The sequence below is a fragment of the Gouania willdenowi genome, chromosome 12 (assembly GCF_900634775.1).
Source record: "Gouania willdenowi chromosome 12, fGouWil2.1, whole genome shotgun sequence".
Taxonomy (NCBI): Eukaryota; Metazoa; Chordata; class Actinopteri; order Blenniiformes; family Gobiesocidae; genus Gouania; species Gouania willdenowi.
In genome coordinates, this window is record NC_041055.1 from 30,870,261 (window position 1) to 30,887,745 (window position 17,485).

The 17,485-nt window shown below is 34.9% G+C and overlaps 1 protein-coding gene across 2 annotated transcripts; it reads left to right on the forward strand.

The window, feature by feature from the left end:
* The first annotated feature begins 1,539 nt into the window (after positions 1–1,539).
* LOC114473095 (torsin-1A-like) lies at positions 1,540–16,554 on the forward strand. Of its 2 annotated transcripts, none has more exons than XM_028462491.1 (5): positions 1,540–1,896; positions 6,398–6,663; positions 8,845–9,020; positions 14,997–15,124; positions 15,990–16,554. In XM_028462491.1, exons 1-5 carry the CDS (start codon positions 1,677–1,679, stop codon positions 16,238–16,240), a joined length of 1,041 nt encoding a protein of 346 aa, XP_028318292.1. In that variant the 5' UTR covers positions 1,540–1,676; the 3' UTR covers positions 16,241–16,554. The 2 variants fall into 2 exon arrangements, with proteins under 2 accessions (XP_028318292.1, XP_028318293.1); XM_028462492.1 differs by lacking the exon at positions 1,540–1,896 and adding an exon at positions 4,429–4,746.
* The last annotated feature ends 931 nt before the right edge of the window (positions 16,555–17,485 follow it).

Here is a 17,485-nt window from a genome sequence, read left to right on the forward strand (position 1 = left end):
AGCCAAAATATATGAAAACACAATAGTTATCACTGTACACATTTCACAACAACCCTAAATGCCCCTGGCATCCCACCTTCAAACACAACCTCATTTAACCATCCATGTAAAAGCTACTGAACCTCCCACTTTTCTATAGCATACATACTTCCATACGGGCACTGCACTAGTTTTGTAATAAAAGCAACACATATTTACTATGAAATGTTATTAAAATGATGGTTAAGGGTATATTTGGCCTTTTGGTGTCCACTTTTTTAATAAGAGATTGCAATTTTGTCCTCAGGGATTCAAATGCGTCTGTAATTGTCTGTTTTTAAATTTTTACGACTATTGAATAACACAAAATGATCACGAGACAAATATCTGTTGATTGAAATTTATATAACACATCTTTGATTGATTATAAATGTGCATTTATAATACATTTTTTTGTAACAAAGTGTAAATCAAATGGATATAATAAAGATGTGCACTATTTCTTTTTTGCTGAATATTTGATTTTTGCAAAAAGTTGCAACATGTTTTCCTGCCTCATATTGTGTGTCAACCTTTTGTGTGTATGTGCATGTGTGATTTTTAAAAAAATAATTTACAGTATCATTTATTTGCAAAAAGATTATGTCTTTTGGTTGAGTTAAAATGGCAATAATTCAAGAATTACATGTTTTATTAGATTAGATATTACATTAAATTACATTTCCAGCAGCATTACAGAAAGAAAAGAATAGACTGTTGTCATATGGTGAATTGGCCCTTGTCAGCTTCCGTAGATTTTTTTTTTATTGGCAGACCTTTAACTTTAATAACGATATCGTAATTTGAGTTCATTATCAAAATTTCGACTTTGTGATCGATTGATTGATTGATGGAGGTCTTTATTTCGAACATGTAAAATGATTTAAAAACAACAACAAAAAAAAACAGTTTAGAAAACAAAAAACTTTAAATTATGAATTACAACAGCAGAAATAGACCATTGCTATGATCCACCAAAACTTTTAAATTTATATATGCGAAAAGGGGAAGAGTAAACTTATCCTACCCCTTTAATCACTACCGATTTTGCTTTCTTAAATACAACTAATAATACCATTAATTACCCATATATCATTAAACAATCTACATATTCACAAATAGTCTATAACTATTCATCAAAACAGAAAAAAACAACATAGATTAGTGATCAGATTCATTTCTTTACCTTGTGTTAATAATTTCTTATACCCGTTTTTAAACCGAATTAAGTTTGTCACTTAAAATCTTCAAATTGTATTGTCCCCTTAATTTGTAACCCCCTCTCTTTCGAAGAAGTTTTAATCTAATTTTTGACTTAAATCTCGACATTTTATTTCAACTTTATTCTTGAAATTTCAACTTTATTCTTAATTTGCCCAAAATTATTTTCTACATAAAAATTGGCCCTAATCCGCTTCCGTACACAAGACATGAATAATTAAAATCCAAACAATTACGCAGTAAACCATTCCAATCTGGCAACAACACCAACTCTGATTGAGGAAGTTTGACCGTTGACCAGTGACGTCACTTCCTGACAACCTGTAGCATGTGCAGCTGTTTGTTTGACGATCGTTTTCAAACTGTTAGCTTTCTTTAGCATTCTCTCTGTGTTTTCGGCTTGAACTCATGTTTTATGTGAAACGTGTGTGTTTAGGATGAATTTGAGGGCTCGTCATGGTCGTGGTTCGCCACTGTTGCTGTTGTTACTGGTTCTTTTCACCAGCGGAACCAGGACGGAGGCACTCGAACCCATTAGCACCACCATAGCGGTGGGCATGGCTGCGGCTCTCACCGGCTTTTTAGCCACATATCAGAACATCTTCTACTATTTCCATGAGTGCTGTCGACCTGAGTGGATATCCTTCAACAAAACAGGTAACAAACACCTCTACTACTACTTTTGTGATTCATAATAGTGTTATTATACTACAGGATAAATCTAATATGCATTTTTTGCAGAAGGAAATATTGTTTCATGTTTCCAAACCTTTATTTTGCACCAGTATTGCTTTGTTCAAACACAATACTAACGTTACCAGTCATATAATAAGTTATTGTTTGACGTGTAGGTGGAACAGAAACAAGTACAAGTCCACATTCATTTCCATGTCTTTGCAACAGGCTTTGATTTTAAATAACGACATTTTGACCAACTTATGTAAATAATTACAAATACAGCACAACTGAAATAAAAACATATTTTAACGCAGAAGCCAGCAAAATATAGCAAGCTTTATTTAACAGAAATAATATATAGACACATACACAAACACAGTGGATATATTCAAATGCCAGGTTTTTGTGATGTAAAATATGACACCAAGGTCAATAATTTCTTTTTCCACCTTTAATGTGACCTATAACCTGTATAATGCAATTGAAAAACAAACTGAAACCTTTAAAGGGGAAAATAAAAAAAAAACTTGCGATAACCTGGTTGCATAAACATGCAATACTTTGTTGCAACACCTTTATCTTTTATTACAGCACTCAGTGTTTTTAGGTAAGAGTCTATCAGTGTGGCACATCTTGATGAGGTAATATTTGCCCACTCTTTACTCCAAATGTGACAGATTGCGAGAGCATCTCCTGTGCACAGCCCTCTTTAGATCACCCCACAAATGTTCAATCAGATTCAGGTCTGGACTCTGGCTGGGCCATTCCAAAACTAAGGCCACAGTTCCAGCTAAAGAAAAACAGCTCCAAAGCATGATGCTGCCACCACCATGTTTCACTGTAGGTATGGTGTTTGGTGATGAGTAGTGTTTTTGCACCGAATATACCTGTTGGAATTATGGCCAAAAAGTTCATCCTTGGTTTCATCGGACCATAACACATTTTCCCACATGCGTCCTGTTCTTGGTAAAGTCATTGTTGTGCCATATTGTCTCCACTTGATGATGACTGTCTTCACTGTGTTCTATGTTTTATTGTAAATTCCTTGGAAATTATTTTGTACCCTTCACCTGACTGATATTTTTGAACAATGAAATCCTCTGATGCTTTAGAAGCTCTCTGCGGACCATGGCTTGTGCTGGAAGATGTGGCTACAAAAATGTGAAGAAAAGCTACGAGAACAGCTGATCTTTATTTGTGGTTAATCAGAGGCACTTTAAATGGTGACAGCACACTTTTGCAACCTCATTCTCTGAATTTTTTTTATTTTTACTTCACCTCCCTGAAAGGTTTCAGTTTGTTTTTCAATTGCATTATACAGGTTTTAGGTCATATTAAAGGTGGAAAAATTTTTGAAATTATTTATATTGGTGTCATTTTTTTACAGGGGTGTGTAGACTTTATTATATCCACTGTATCTATACACAGTTAGTTAACCAGAATTATTTTTTCAGTTTCACATCTTCAAAAAAACTTTATTTGAAGAAAATTACTGTAACATTATATCTTAAGTTAAACTATTTAACAAATGTTTAAAAAAAAAACACCAGAAGCTTAACCGTGAAAAAAATGAGTAAATGTTGTTTTATTTATATATATATACACACACACACAGTCAAGTCATTGCTACTTTTGTTTATACAGTTTTTCCCAATATATTTTTTCAGTTTCACATCTTCAAGAAAAAGTTTTTATTTCAAGAAATAATCCCTAACTTTCCAGGAACTCAGTTTAATTGGTTTTTAAAATTATTGTATTCTTATATTTTATGTTAAACTGCTCAGCGAATGTATATTCTATTTTTTAAATATATTTTTAATTTTTGTTGATAATATAAACAGTAACAGACACATGACCAAACTACAGCAATAAATACAAATACAGCACAACTGAAATAGAACTGACATGTTTTAACGCAAAAGCAAAATAAAAATATAACGAGCTTTATTTGGCACAAGTTTAAAAAAAAATACAACTCAGTAAACCAGAAGCTTAATAGTCAAAGAAAACAAAACAAGTAAATGCTTCTTTTTTTTTTAAATTTTTTTAAAAATTTTTTTTTTATATATACAGTCATGGCGACTTTGATTTTTGGATATGTGAAACTTAAAAAATATATAAACAAGTTTGTATTTCAAGAAATAATCCTGAAATTCACAGAAACTCAATTGAATTAGTCTCTAAAATTATTGTAATAATATTGTATGAGAATGCATATTCCACATTTAAATTATATATATAATTTTTAATGACCTAATAAATCCACATGAATGGTAAAGAAGAAAAACTTTTGAGTCGAGAAAATTAAATGCAACCTTTTCTATTTATATAAGGGTTAAAAATATCGGACAAATTACATTTTGTTGTTTTACTTGAGCAAAAAAGGGGAAAATACCGCAAATGGTAATAAATAATTCTTAAAAGAGTTTTCGGATTTGTAATAAATAAATTAAAAAAAACTACTCTCAGTTGACGCAGCCGCTGTTTTGATCACGCATTCGTGACGTAGCCGGAAGTGCGCCGTTGTCTGGGCTGGTGGACGCAGCCCAGTGTTGTGCACGGTTCTCACGGGCCTATTATGGTCCATTTATGGTCCGTTTATACCCACAAAGCGGTCCCGTGCCTGATCCCCGCCGGTCCAGACGATCATGAAGGCGTCCCGTTTAATTCTGCTCGTGCATGTTTTGTCCACGGCCGCGGTGCTCGTGCACGCGTTTGATCCGTTCACGACGACCATGGTGGTGGGAATCGGCGCCACTCTGGGACGGACGATCTACAAGTATTTCCACGAAAGCTGCGACTCCAAGTGGATCGACTTCAACTCCACGGGTGAGCGGAAATAACGTGCACAGCATTTTGACATCCGATGTAGAATGCGTTTTAAAGCCAACAACACAGAATATGGACACATTTCACGTTTAATGGCAACAAGGGATTTTAGTCATTCACTTTATTTTACTTTCTTTTTCACCTGATCCTGTATACCAGGGCTTCTCAACCTTGGGACCCCATTTTGGGTCGCGAGACACTAGGAGGGGGGCGCCAGATATCTTCAAGAAACTAGGATATTTTCATTGAACAATTTATGCCCATTTTTGCTTTTATATATATATTACAATTTTCTGCAACTTCTTGCCACATTTTTGCTCCTTTTAATGCATTTTTGCTACATTACTCCCATTTCTGCCACTTCATCACATTTAAATGCCTTTTCTGCACATTTTTTCCACTTTCAAGACATTTTCTGCACTTATAAACCCTTTCCACCACTTTTCCCAACTAATGTTGCACATGTTGACCCATTATTGTAACTTTTAACCACTTTTCAACCTATTTCATCCTTATTTTTTGCCAATTCAACCACTTTCACAATTTGTCATGCTCATTATTTGCCAGTTTAAACAAATACCACAATAGTTTAAACTATCCTCCTCGTGCCATTACGTTTAAGTCAATATTGACACTTTGTCTGAACCCTTTAGTTTTTATCACTTTTTTTGTCCATTTTTGGCCACTCTAATCTGCAACTTTTAACCAATTTCTTTTGTTTTTAAAATCCCATTTCACCACCGTTTCACGATTTTGGTGTTTATTTCTGATTAAAACAGGGACTTACACTGGATATATAAAGTCTACACACCTCTGTTCAAATGCCAGGTTTTTGTGATGTAAAAAATGACAAGATAAATAATTTCACAACTTTTTCCACCTTTAATTTGACCTATAACCTGTATATTGCATTTGGAAAAACTAACTGAAACCTTTCAAGGGGAAAATAAAAAACTTTAGATAACCTGGTTGCATAAACGCCCTTAAACTAATACTTTGTTGCAGCACCTTTGGCTTTTATTACAGCACTCAGTGTTTTTGGGTAAGAGTCTATCAGTGTGGAACATCTTGATGAGGTAATATTTGCCCACTCTTTACAAAACCACTCCAAAAGTGACAGATTGCGAGGGCATCTCCTGTGCACAGCTCTCTTCAGATCACCCCACAGATGTTCAATCGAAATCAGGTCTGGACTCTGGCTGGGCCATTCCAAAACCTCCATCTTATTCTGGTGAAGCCATTCTTTTGTTTTGTTTTTTAGTCTTCAAAATCATAAAAAAAAAATCAGATTAAGATTTGACGTGCAAAAGGAATATTCCAGCATTTAAATGTGCAAGAGTGCGCATAGGTAATTTAAAAAAAAAAAAAGCTTCACCTTCTCGCCTTCTCCTTTATTTCCTTGAGTTTTTGGCCTGATTTTCCTTTCTTGAGGAAAGCCATAATTTCCTGCTGCTGTCCATCTCCCTTCCCATGTCACATCCCCAGGGTGCACATGTGGGTCGTACCATTTCAAAGGGGGTGGTAGATAAGGCTCTGATGCAGCATGAATAATAGTTTTTAAGGCAAAACTGTGCTTAACAATGTGGCGATGGAAAGAGCTTTCAGTCACGTTATTGTTCGCTGCCCCTAATCCTGCTACTTTCTGCTTCAGCTTTGAAGACGGACCTCGAGCAGAAGCTGTTTGGTCAACACGTCGCGTCGCGCATCGTCCTGAAAGCAGTGAATGGCTTCATGAGCAACGAGAGCCCGAAGAAGCCTCTGGTGCTGTCGCTGCACGGGTGGACGGGCACGGGGAAGAACTTTGTGAGCCAGATGATCGCAGAGAGCATCTTCAAAGAGGGCATGGACAGCAGCTTTGTGCACGTTTTCACCTCCACGCTGCACTTCCCACATCCAATTCAGATAGACACGTACAAGGTAGGAAGAATTTGGCCTGGGGCGAATAAATGATAATGGTATATATCGCGATACAGATGTAATCAATATCGATAGAAAATACGTGCGATAGAAAGTTTGATAAATTCACTAAAATTCGTTTAAAAAAAACCCGGAAACCATCATCAAACCACAAAAAGCCACAGATTTATTTATGGTTAGATTTAAAGATGCACTACTTGAATCTTGAACCATGACAGAGGGGCGTGGCTGAATTCAGACCGTAAATTCTGTCCACCACTCCGATAACCCCTCCCAGTCTCCTCCTCCTCTGTAAGAGCACAAAATCGCGCACGGGAGCTGAACGTGCACTACTGGTAAAACACATCACTCTGCAAAAAGATGCACACAAAATATAGGAAAATGGAACATTAGATTACCTGTCTAGAAGGAAAACAGCCACTTGTGCATCCAATGTTAGTCCAAGACTGAAGACAAGTTTGCACCGTGCACACGCTTCACTATATATTGCGACAGCCAATGAGGAGGCTCCTTTGTGGGCTCTGTTCACCCCTCCTTTCTCTAAATCCTGTCATTGCAGCTGGAGGGCGTGACTGCCAATATTTCGTCTTCCGGGGCTTTATTAACTAAAATAATTCATTATAAGGCACAAACAGCACGCAGACGTACGGTTTTTTCAGAAATGATTACTTTTACGATATATTGTATGATGCTAATAATAATCTTTTTTTTAATTAAAGAAAATAATTCGAGTACCCCAGCTTTAACACATGTATGGAAGGATAAGCTAACATTTCGTCTGAAATAAATGTTAGCATAAAACTAACGTCACAATTCATTCGTCCCGACTTGTGAAACGCAATATTATATTTCACGTGTTCACAAGAAAAAGCTGGTCTCATTAGACAGTAATTTAAGTATTGTGATTATTATACCAAAATATCTCTCAGTAATTAATGATTAAATCATCAAGTCTGCTCTTTTTTAATTATAGGAAATTAGTGAGATATTTATCAACCATAACACTATGTAACTCATTATCAGATATAAAATAAACAACTTTCAGCAGCAGTGATTTATATTAAACAGTAAAAACACTTTTGGAGTTGTTTTTGCTTTTCATTGGTTTTTTTTCTCCCCAGAAAATAATTTCATTATAAATGAGGAAATTAATGCCATAATTGGCCCCATAATATTTTCTTATTACATACCATGCTGTTTGTTTCATGTCAAAGCTGTTAGTTCTACCTCAGGTGTGCACTGATCTATTATTTACAGAATGCGTTGCACATTTTGTTTGATTGTTTAATGTCTATATTTGCACATTAAACAGTTTATTTTTTCTAAATTGAGTTTTTTTTAAAGTTTTTTTTTTTTAGAGTTTTATTGACCTCTTTTTAAATGTTAAAGATTATGCTTAAAATAAAAGTATTTAAATTTGGCCCTTATTTTGAAAAGGTAAAAAATAGAGGTCGACCGATATATGGACTTTTTTCAAGATCAACCATCGGCCAAAATAAATATATATATATTTTTTACCATCACCAGCCCTCCCTAAGAAAGGGTAAGAAACATTTTATTATAGGGATGATATAAAAAGAGAGGACAGTGTTACACCCAGGAGAGGGGGAAGGGAACAGGGAGGAGAGACTCAAGGTAGGAAATGGAAAGGGTGGGAAAGAGTTGATTATTTTAAAGTGAGAGTGAGATGTAATGTTGTAGTTGTGCATATGATGATGCTTAGGTATAATGGTAGTGGCTGTGAACAGAGGGAAGGAGTGAGTGGTAATACCTAAAACAGGTATTTAGTTTAAACCACTACTGCACATTGTATATTGTTGTCGTGCTTTACTGCTACTTACCCGTCCTGGACTTTTAGTTTTACATAGTTGTGTACGGGTATATTTAAAGTTCAATAAATGTTCAGAGTTCTATTGGTGTATTTAATTTAATTTCTAATATATAAATTTACATCATGTGAGTTTTTCAATTCTTTCATAATCAATGTGCTTTAAAAAAAAGGTATATCAGCCATCGGGAGAAATATTTTTTTAAAAATCGGCATCGGCCTTTGAAAATCCCATATCGATCGACCTCTAGTAAAAAAACACTGAATCAATAATTATTGATATGGACTGATATGAAACACTTATATCTTTACACTTTACATATGTGTGTAATTGTGTGTGTGTTCCCTCTCAGTCTGAGCTACAGCAGTGGATCAAAGGCAACGTCAGCAGCTGTGAGCGCTCCTTGTTTATCTTTGATGAGATGGATAAGATGCACCCAGGCCTGATTGACTGCATCAAGCCCTACCTCGACTACTACGACAAGCTGGACGGAGTGTCGTACCGGAAAGCCATCTTCATTTTCCTCAGGTACAACCAGCAAAGATTAAAATGGAGACGGTTCATGTGGAGTTTACGGAGCCCCAGACATGACATGGTAAAAGTTAATACCGCTGCTGTTGGAGACAGGAAGTTGCGTGTTTTTGCCTGTTGTCAACCCTGCTATGGTTTGATGAGGGTTCCCAGAGCAGAGCCTCCAGAGGACCAGTTAGTATCTTGTGACCACAAATTCATTTTTTGTTACCATGTCATGTTTGGGACTAAATGTTTCAAACTATGTTTAAGTTTTAGACTTTGCCAAACTAATCAGGTATTTACCCAAAAAAAAAACCCCTCTGTCAAATAAAGATTTTTAAGACTTTGGATACATTTCTAGGGCCCTATAAAATCCACGTTGACAGAATCGCGGACGTAGTTGACCGATGAAAACGGAATCCACTGTTGAACGCGGAAATTGACAGAATGTGAATAAAAGTAAAAAAGTAAAACTGTTTTTTTTTTTTAAGGGGAAATGTTTCCGGGGACCTCTCATTGGGTGCACCGCTCACCCCACTCCCATCCTGGTGGCTTCAAACACCTTCTAAACCACCCCAAACAGCGTCTATATCGCCCCAAACACCATCTTAACTGCCAAAACACTACGCAAATCATAAATACAGAGCCGACCAGTAGTCATTTAACTTATTTATTTTATTTATTTATTCAGTTTATTTCCGACATGGTTGCATTCACAGAAGTTTTGTTATTCTTTTTTTTTTTTTTTTTTTTTTTTGTACATGCCGAAAAAGGAGACGAGAGAAGCAGTTTGTTTATCCAAGTCCCGTCCCCTGTTTTGTACACAGAAAATTTACATCAAAGCTTGTCTCTCTGGTCAAACAGTCTTAGGTTGTTCTGAACACAATTTCATTTATTTATTTATTTTTTGTCCTTTTTTATGTAGGATTTTTTCTCATCTGTAGTCAGTGTTGTCTTTTTTCATTCCTCCTCTCCATCGTTGTTCGTGTCGTCCTTGTTCCCTGCAGATTTCATTCCCCGACTTTGTTTACGTTCCTCCAGTTCAAAAGAAAACTTCATCGTCTTTCAAAGTGCCTTGTTTTGTCTCTGCATCAAGGTTATTCTAGCTGTTAATAGCTGTTGACAGTGCTTTGTTTTCCAATGTTAGATTTAACCCTTTCTCGTATAAACACATTACTATGTCTTAGTTTATAAGCAGTAATTTAAATGTGAACCCACTTCAACGTGTCTGTGAAGCTTCGCCTGTTTCTCGTCAAGTACAGTGGCGCTCCATGAAAACATGAGTCAGCTTTTATCAGTTTCACCTGCTCAGAGTGTTTAAACATCTCATCAGATCTGTGGATAAAGTTGTTCTGTTGTTGTCGACGATACCAGGGATTGTAGAGTTTGAAACATTGTAGGTTATTGATAACTTCTGATACTGTCAAATATTCTGGCCTTGCGTCTATTTTTGTTTTATCATTATGGTCAGTAATGATGTCATCGGGATCATTTAAATTAGGTTAATTTAAATGAAGTTGATCAAAACTTTAAGGCAAAATCACAGACACGACTTTCTCAACAGAGCAGTTATCATTCAAGGTGGGAAGATATATTGTAATATTGAAATATCACAATATAGATGGCTCTACAACACATCAGATTATTATAGTTTATTTTTTTTATTCTCAGTAAGTTAAAGGAAGTTTGTAAGTATGTGCAGAGTTAAAGTCAAATAAAAGCTTGGTGCTCATTCCAAGACATTTTCAGGACATCCCACGCTCTTTACTCCAAAAAAAATCAGAAATGTTTATCAATTGTTTCGTGATTATTCAATAGTATGTGTTAGGGTTGAACGATTTTGGAAAATAATCTAATTGCGATTTTTTTTTTCCTCAATATTGCGATTCTTTTTTTCAAGGACCTCTTGTCATGTATTTTATATGACACAAGCAATAAATCAATTTGTTTCATAATAAAGAATTTCAGGTTCATTTAAACTTTAAATAAGTATAAAATATAAATTTTAAAGCACAGATTACAGCAATAAAGCAAACAGATCTGTGGCTTTACCTCCTCAACATATCTAAATTCACGTTTCCTCAGGGTGTGCGCGGGTCTTCAAAAGTATTAAAAGTTGATAAATCAATTGTGGGAAAATTAGGCCCTTAAAAAGTATTAAGATTTTTTGAGGTATTAAATTTTATTGGTATTCAAGTTTGACTCACTTGCGTACTTGGATCTAGATAGCCTTGGAACTGCGAGCGTATGGGTGCGTGTGAGGGAGAGAAGGTGTGTGTGTGTGTGTAGGAGTTGGTTTTAAAATGTAACAAACATTTGATGCAATTTTATGTTTGAAACGTGCTACATTGATTTGAATGCCTTTTTTTTTAAGAACAAACAATAAATTCAAGTCATAATGTCATAAGTGAACAGACTGTCATATTAACTCACATTAGTGTGTTGATAAACTGCATGTCTGACACTGTGGATGGTCCCAATGTTAATTTGTCAAAGAGCTGATGGACACAGAGAAGCTGATGGAAAGCAAATCACACAATAGGAATGTGCGATATTTTATCGTTTATGATTTATCGTCAAATTCTTACCGGTGAAAATGTTTTTGTCATCCCTCGATATAAACGATAAATTCCCATGTCGGAAATTAGCGCGGCCACAGGCCATTTGTCCCTCAATTTAATTAAGAATGCCCCAAAAAAACATGTTCCACGTTAAAAAAACGGCCCCTGTTTGTTGTCAACTTATTATTCTCTGCAGCAGAACGTTGTTTACGGAAGCTCTGATGTGCACCGCCTCTGTGTGTGAGGTGATCGTTTGAGCTACCTGAAGCTGCCGTGCTGCGATACATCATGGACCACTACTTGGTTAAAACCAGATAACCATCCAACAAAGTCAACCAATCCAAGTTCCTCCGTCAGATCCAGCCAAAGTTCCACAAACACGGGGACAGAGATGAACCTGTAGCAACGATTATGAACTGGAAACTCAACTAAAGCTAACTATGCTAAGCTAACACACCGACACACAGAGCTAACGCTAACCACTCCATATAAGGAACAGACCAAGTAAAAAGAACACGTCTTACTGTTTATGGTCAGATTTAACTCTTTACTATGGAAGGATTAAAGCTAAACATGTCACACGCTGTGTGAAATAAATGTTAGCATAAATAATAATGTCACTATTAATTCGTCCCAATTTGTGAAACGCAATATTTTTTAATTATATTTCACGTGTTCACAGCCAAAGCTGGTCCCATTAGACTAATGTAACTATTGAGATTATTACACCTAAATATACTGAATGATTAAATCATCAGCTTGATCTGGTTTAATTATAGGAAATCAGAGTTATTTATCAATCATTACTTTATGTAACTCATTATCAGATAAATTAAACAAGATTCATCAGCAGTAAAAACACTAATGGAGTTATTTTTGGTTTTCATGTGCTTTTTTTCAGAATTTTTTTTTTATTTCAAATGAGGAAATAAATAAATTACATGTGACCCACATGCACTAATGTATTCCATAAAATATCAGCTTATGAACTCATAGAGTCAGCAGTTATTGTAGCCTTTTTAAATGTGTCTAATGTTGATGTATTCACATTTATTTGTGTTTGTAAAGAACCTGTTTACACTAAGTTGTGAATTTTCTTTATTATTATTTTTTATTTATTGTGATTTTTATCGTTATCGTGATGAATTGTCAATATCGCCCATCCCTATCACACAATCTCAGGCAATGTCGTAGATCATGTTGTGATAGGTTTTTGTTTTCTGCCAGTTGGCCTTGAGTAACTGTTGTTACTTGTTGTGACCTGAGGAGAATGTCTATAAACCTGCCTTTAGTTTAATTTATTCTTTCAGGTTTTACAACTTCTCAGCTTACATCATTTCTGTTAAATTGTTCACTACAACTGTTAAAGACGTCGCTAACAACAGCTTAAAGTGGTGACGAGGTTTTGAAAGGTTTTTTTTTTAAAAAAGACTTAAAAAGGTATTGAACTTAACCTCAAGATTCCTGTGTATACCTTGTTCATGAAACATGTAAACATGTGGTCTAAATGTAACAGGACAGTCTATAAATAAATAAAATAAACAGATATATATAATTATAAAAAAGCTTACTAATATCCAGTCAGTAACTGGAGAACTATTATCTGTTTTAACCAATTGGATGTTTTTTAGGTAAATCAAACTCCCAACAAACTTAAAATAAATGAATACTTAAAAAAAAAATTTGTAGCCTTAGCGATTAGAAAATCGCTTTTTATGATGTCACGATAATATCGCAAATGCAATTAATTGTTCACTTTTAGTATGTGTTGATTTTCCTTATTTTTTTTTTCCATTTTCAGCTTCCAAAATCTCAGTAACTACATCACATATTGTTTATTATTAGGGATGTAACGATTAATCGTAAGGCAGCTAAAAATCGATTCATCGGTATCACGGTTCATATTGATTTTCTGAAAATTGCGTCGCAGTACTTTTATTAAACCAAGATATATTTATCCTTCTCTTGTCCAAATGCCATGGCGGCGGGCGGAATCTGCTACTACCTTCTTTCTGGCCACCTTCCAATCCTAAACATGTTCATAAATGATTCCTTACCCCTTTAGCACCGAAAGAATATTTGTAAGATTACGTGAATATCTCTAAAAATCAAGTTTTTCTATTAGCTCTGTCTGCTAGCATAGCATCTCTTCTTCACTGCACAGAATAGCTGCATCCCAACCGAACACTGGGTTACCGGCGCCCTCTGCTGGTCCAAACTAATATCTGACGTAAATACAGTGCAGACTGTTTTTTTAAAGTCCAATTGTTAAGGCACAAAACACATTTTCAGTTGCACTTTTAAAAAGAAAAATAACTATTATGCAGTTTTGCATTGTTTACTATAGAACCAGAATTTAAATTAATAGGCTTCTTCATTTGTATTATTCCTTTATTTATTTAATTCAAGATTTATTTTTAGTTAAGTTGCATTGTTTTGAATAGTTTATCAAGGGATTCTTTTGACAATGAAAAATGAAAGGAAAATAGAACAGTACTTTCTAGTTTTTTCCCCCCAAAAAATAAAGGAATATTTTTCAGTCATCATTTGTCTACAGTCCCATTTTGTAAAATAAATCGTGAGAGAATCGTATCGTGAACCCAGTATCGTGAATCGAATCGGGAGTTGAGTGAATCGTTACATCCCTATTTATTGGTTTTCCACTAGTAACATAAAAAAAATACATTGTAGAAAATACAGAACATTAGCAATTTGTTCATAATTTATAGTGTTTTTAAAAAAACAAGTGTTTCTTTGATGCAATGGTTTTTATATTTTTTATGTTACTAGTGGGAAAAACACACACACACACACACACAGTGATCTCAGGTTTTTATTGACACACGCTCACACCCACTAAACACACTATTACAGTAAGTGTGTGTAAGCTTTGGTGTGCCACACCCACCACGGAAAGTCAACGTTGTAACTCTTATAGAAGATAAACAAAAGTTATTTAAGCCAACATTTATTTCATATTGATAAAAAAGAGTTAAAATTCACGTATGTAGAGTCACTTTTATCATGATTTTCTTCTTTTTTTAAAAGAAAAAAAAACCCTGCTTTTGAACTCTGCACACATTGATGATCTGTCATTTTTAATGTTAAACTGTTGAAAAACTCTTGAAAAAATCTTCAAATTTTCCTCAAATTATTACATAATTTCCATAATTAAATAGAAATTGGTTCCAAAATCTAGGAAATTTAAAGTGTAGATCCTGTTGGGACTGATATCTGTCACTTATTGGTTGGATATTGTCAGTTTTGTACATATTTTGTATCTCACAAAGTGTAAACTAGGACACAATAATGTTGAAATGACTCGTTTTTCAGCATAAAATCCGTGGCCCACTTGAGATCAAACTGCTCCGTATTTGGCCCCTGAACTAAAATGGCCTTTTTTAATGTCGACTGTTGGTTTGTGTTAAAGCAACTCTGGAGGGGAGAGCATCGTGCAGACGGCCCTGGACTTCTGGAGAGCGGGACGGGATCGTTCAGAGATTCAGCTCAAAGACCTGGAGACATCGCTGTCTCTGTCTGTGTTCAACAACAAGGAGAGTGAGTGTGAACCCACTAAACACTGCTTCTATAACTGTTTTTGGGGGTATTTCCCACTTTGAACAAAGGTGAATGTTCATTATGGTATTGAATAAACAAGTAATACCATATTTCATTATTAATCAGAAACTAGATTAAACTAATCACCTGCATGAAAACCAAATGAAAAAGTGTTAGAGTCAAAAATACAGGAAATAATGAAACATTGTTTACAATCTGTGACAAAAAGCTTAAAAAAACTAATTCAGTATAAGAAATGAACTAACAGGCAACATATTTTATAATGTATATAATGAATAAAAACAAAAACAACTAATTTAAACTAATTAGCTGCATAAAAAGCTAATGTGAAAATGCAGTAATAAAAAAAAATACAGGAAATAAAGAAACATTGTTTCCAATCTGTGACAAAAAGCTTAGGAAAGCAAAGAAGGACATTCATGTTTTAAAGTTTATTGTTCTGCTACATGTGGAGCACATGACACGCCGACGTCAATCATTATGTTTTCACTTTATTAGTTCTAATGCAGTCTAATAAATTAATGCTCTTTTAAATTTCTACTACGTATTTATGTTTTTAAATTATGATTTTGTTTGTATGTAGGCATTTTATTTCCTGTTAATAAAGAATGTTAATATACAACATAAATCTAGATAATTTTATTCCAAATAAAGTCAGACCATAAAGACAATTCTGGATTAAATTTACTGATGCAAAAAAGCCACACAGGCTCATTTATTTAGCCTTTATTTATTTAGTTAATGATTTTTATTGTCAATAAGAAAGACATTTAAGAAGATTGGTATGAAGTTAAAATGTCCTCCTGTTTGTCACGCCCCACCCATCATACTTTTTTCTCCACAGGCGGTTTCTTCCGCACCAGCTTAATCGACCGGAACCTGGTGGACTTCTTCGTGCCGTTCCTGCCCCTGGAGTTCAAACACGTGGTCCAGTGCGTGATGGCCGAGATGAAAGCACGAAACCTGGACCTGGACCAAGACGTCGCCGACCAAGTGGCCAAAGACTTGGTTTACTTTCCCAAAGTTGATCGAGTTTTCTCAGCCAAAGGCTGCAAAACGATAGACAGCAAGTTGGACTACTACACTAAAGACTGACCACACTCAGGGACAACACGGACCCTTTTAGATTGATAGACATCTGCGCCTGCTGAGCAGTTCTAGATTTCAACTTCTTTTTTTAACTCTAAAGTCTCACAAGTGCTTTTCCTCAAGAGTTGATGAATCTCAGTGGCTTTCTGTCACTTTTGTGTATAATCTGATTCCTTTGTGCGTCTAAACATCGTGATTATTTATTTTTGAACCATTGTTTTCTGTTGAAATGTTAAACACATTTACTCTAATTAAAATGTACAGAAGGTTACGTCAACGCAGCCGTATTTTCTTCAAATAAATGTCACTTTTTACCCTCAGATTTCCTTCTTAGAAAATCAAGAACTCATCAGAACCTTGTTTTTATAAGAGCAAAACGTCCTTATGTTTTCTTTTATTAGTGTTGGACATTGTGATGGATTCACCACTGGTTTTATAAACGTTTAGAGCTTTCTGTGGGCTCTGAAAACTCAAAGATCTACTGTGAAACGAAGGCTTTATTACTGTAAATTAATAAATTTTTAGGGCTTCAGATAAACAAATGATTCAGCTTCAAATGCTTTGTTCTTTTTTGATTTGTGTGTAGTGTTAAGTTGGAAACTTTAAAGTGATAATCAGACGTTGCCTGTATTAAAACCATAATTAAATATGCAACGTTAACTTCTAAAGGAACCAGAGACATTTTAGTTTTAATTGCTTTGTGTTTTTGTAACAAATTAGATCGAGATGGATTTCTGCAGTGAGAACAGACGATCTGAGCGACGTACAGATTCAGACGCTTGACAGTTGGACCTTTGGAGAAGTTGGTGAAGAACAGTCCTGCTTTCTGGCGATCGTAGTTCAGGTAATCAATAAGGTGGAACTACAGGAAGTAGTGATTAAATCACAGTAATTAATTGTAAAAATCACCCGTTTTGCAGCTCTGAGGTTTGGCTATGTTCTATGAATCTGTGATAACCACATTTATTTATCTGAATAATATCTACTGTTATCCAGAAGTTTATTTGTGCCATTGTATATATTCGTCATAAAAACGTAAATCCTTGTTTTAATCAGAAATAAAATGGGTTAAGTGACAGAAAATGGTGGTGAAATGGTTTAAAAAAAGGGTTCAAAGTGGCATTAATGAGGGGAGGTGGGGTAATGTAATTTAAAAAGTAGGAACAATTAATTTAAATCGTCAAATAATGGGCATGAAAAATTGTAAATAGGGTTAAATTTGCAAAAAATATGGTAAAACGTGTTTGTAAG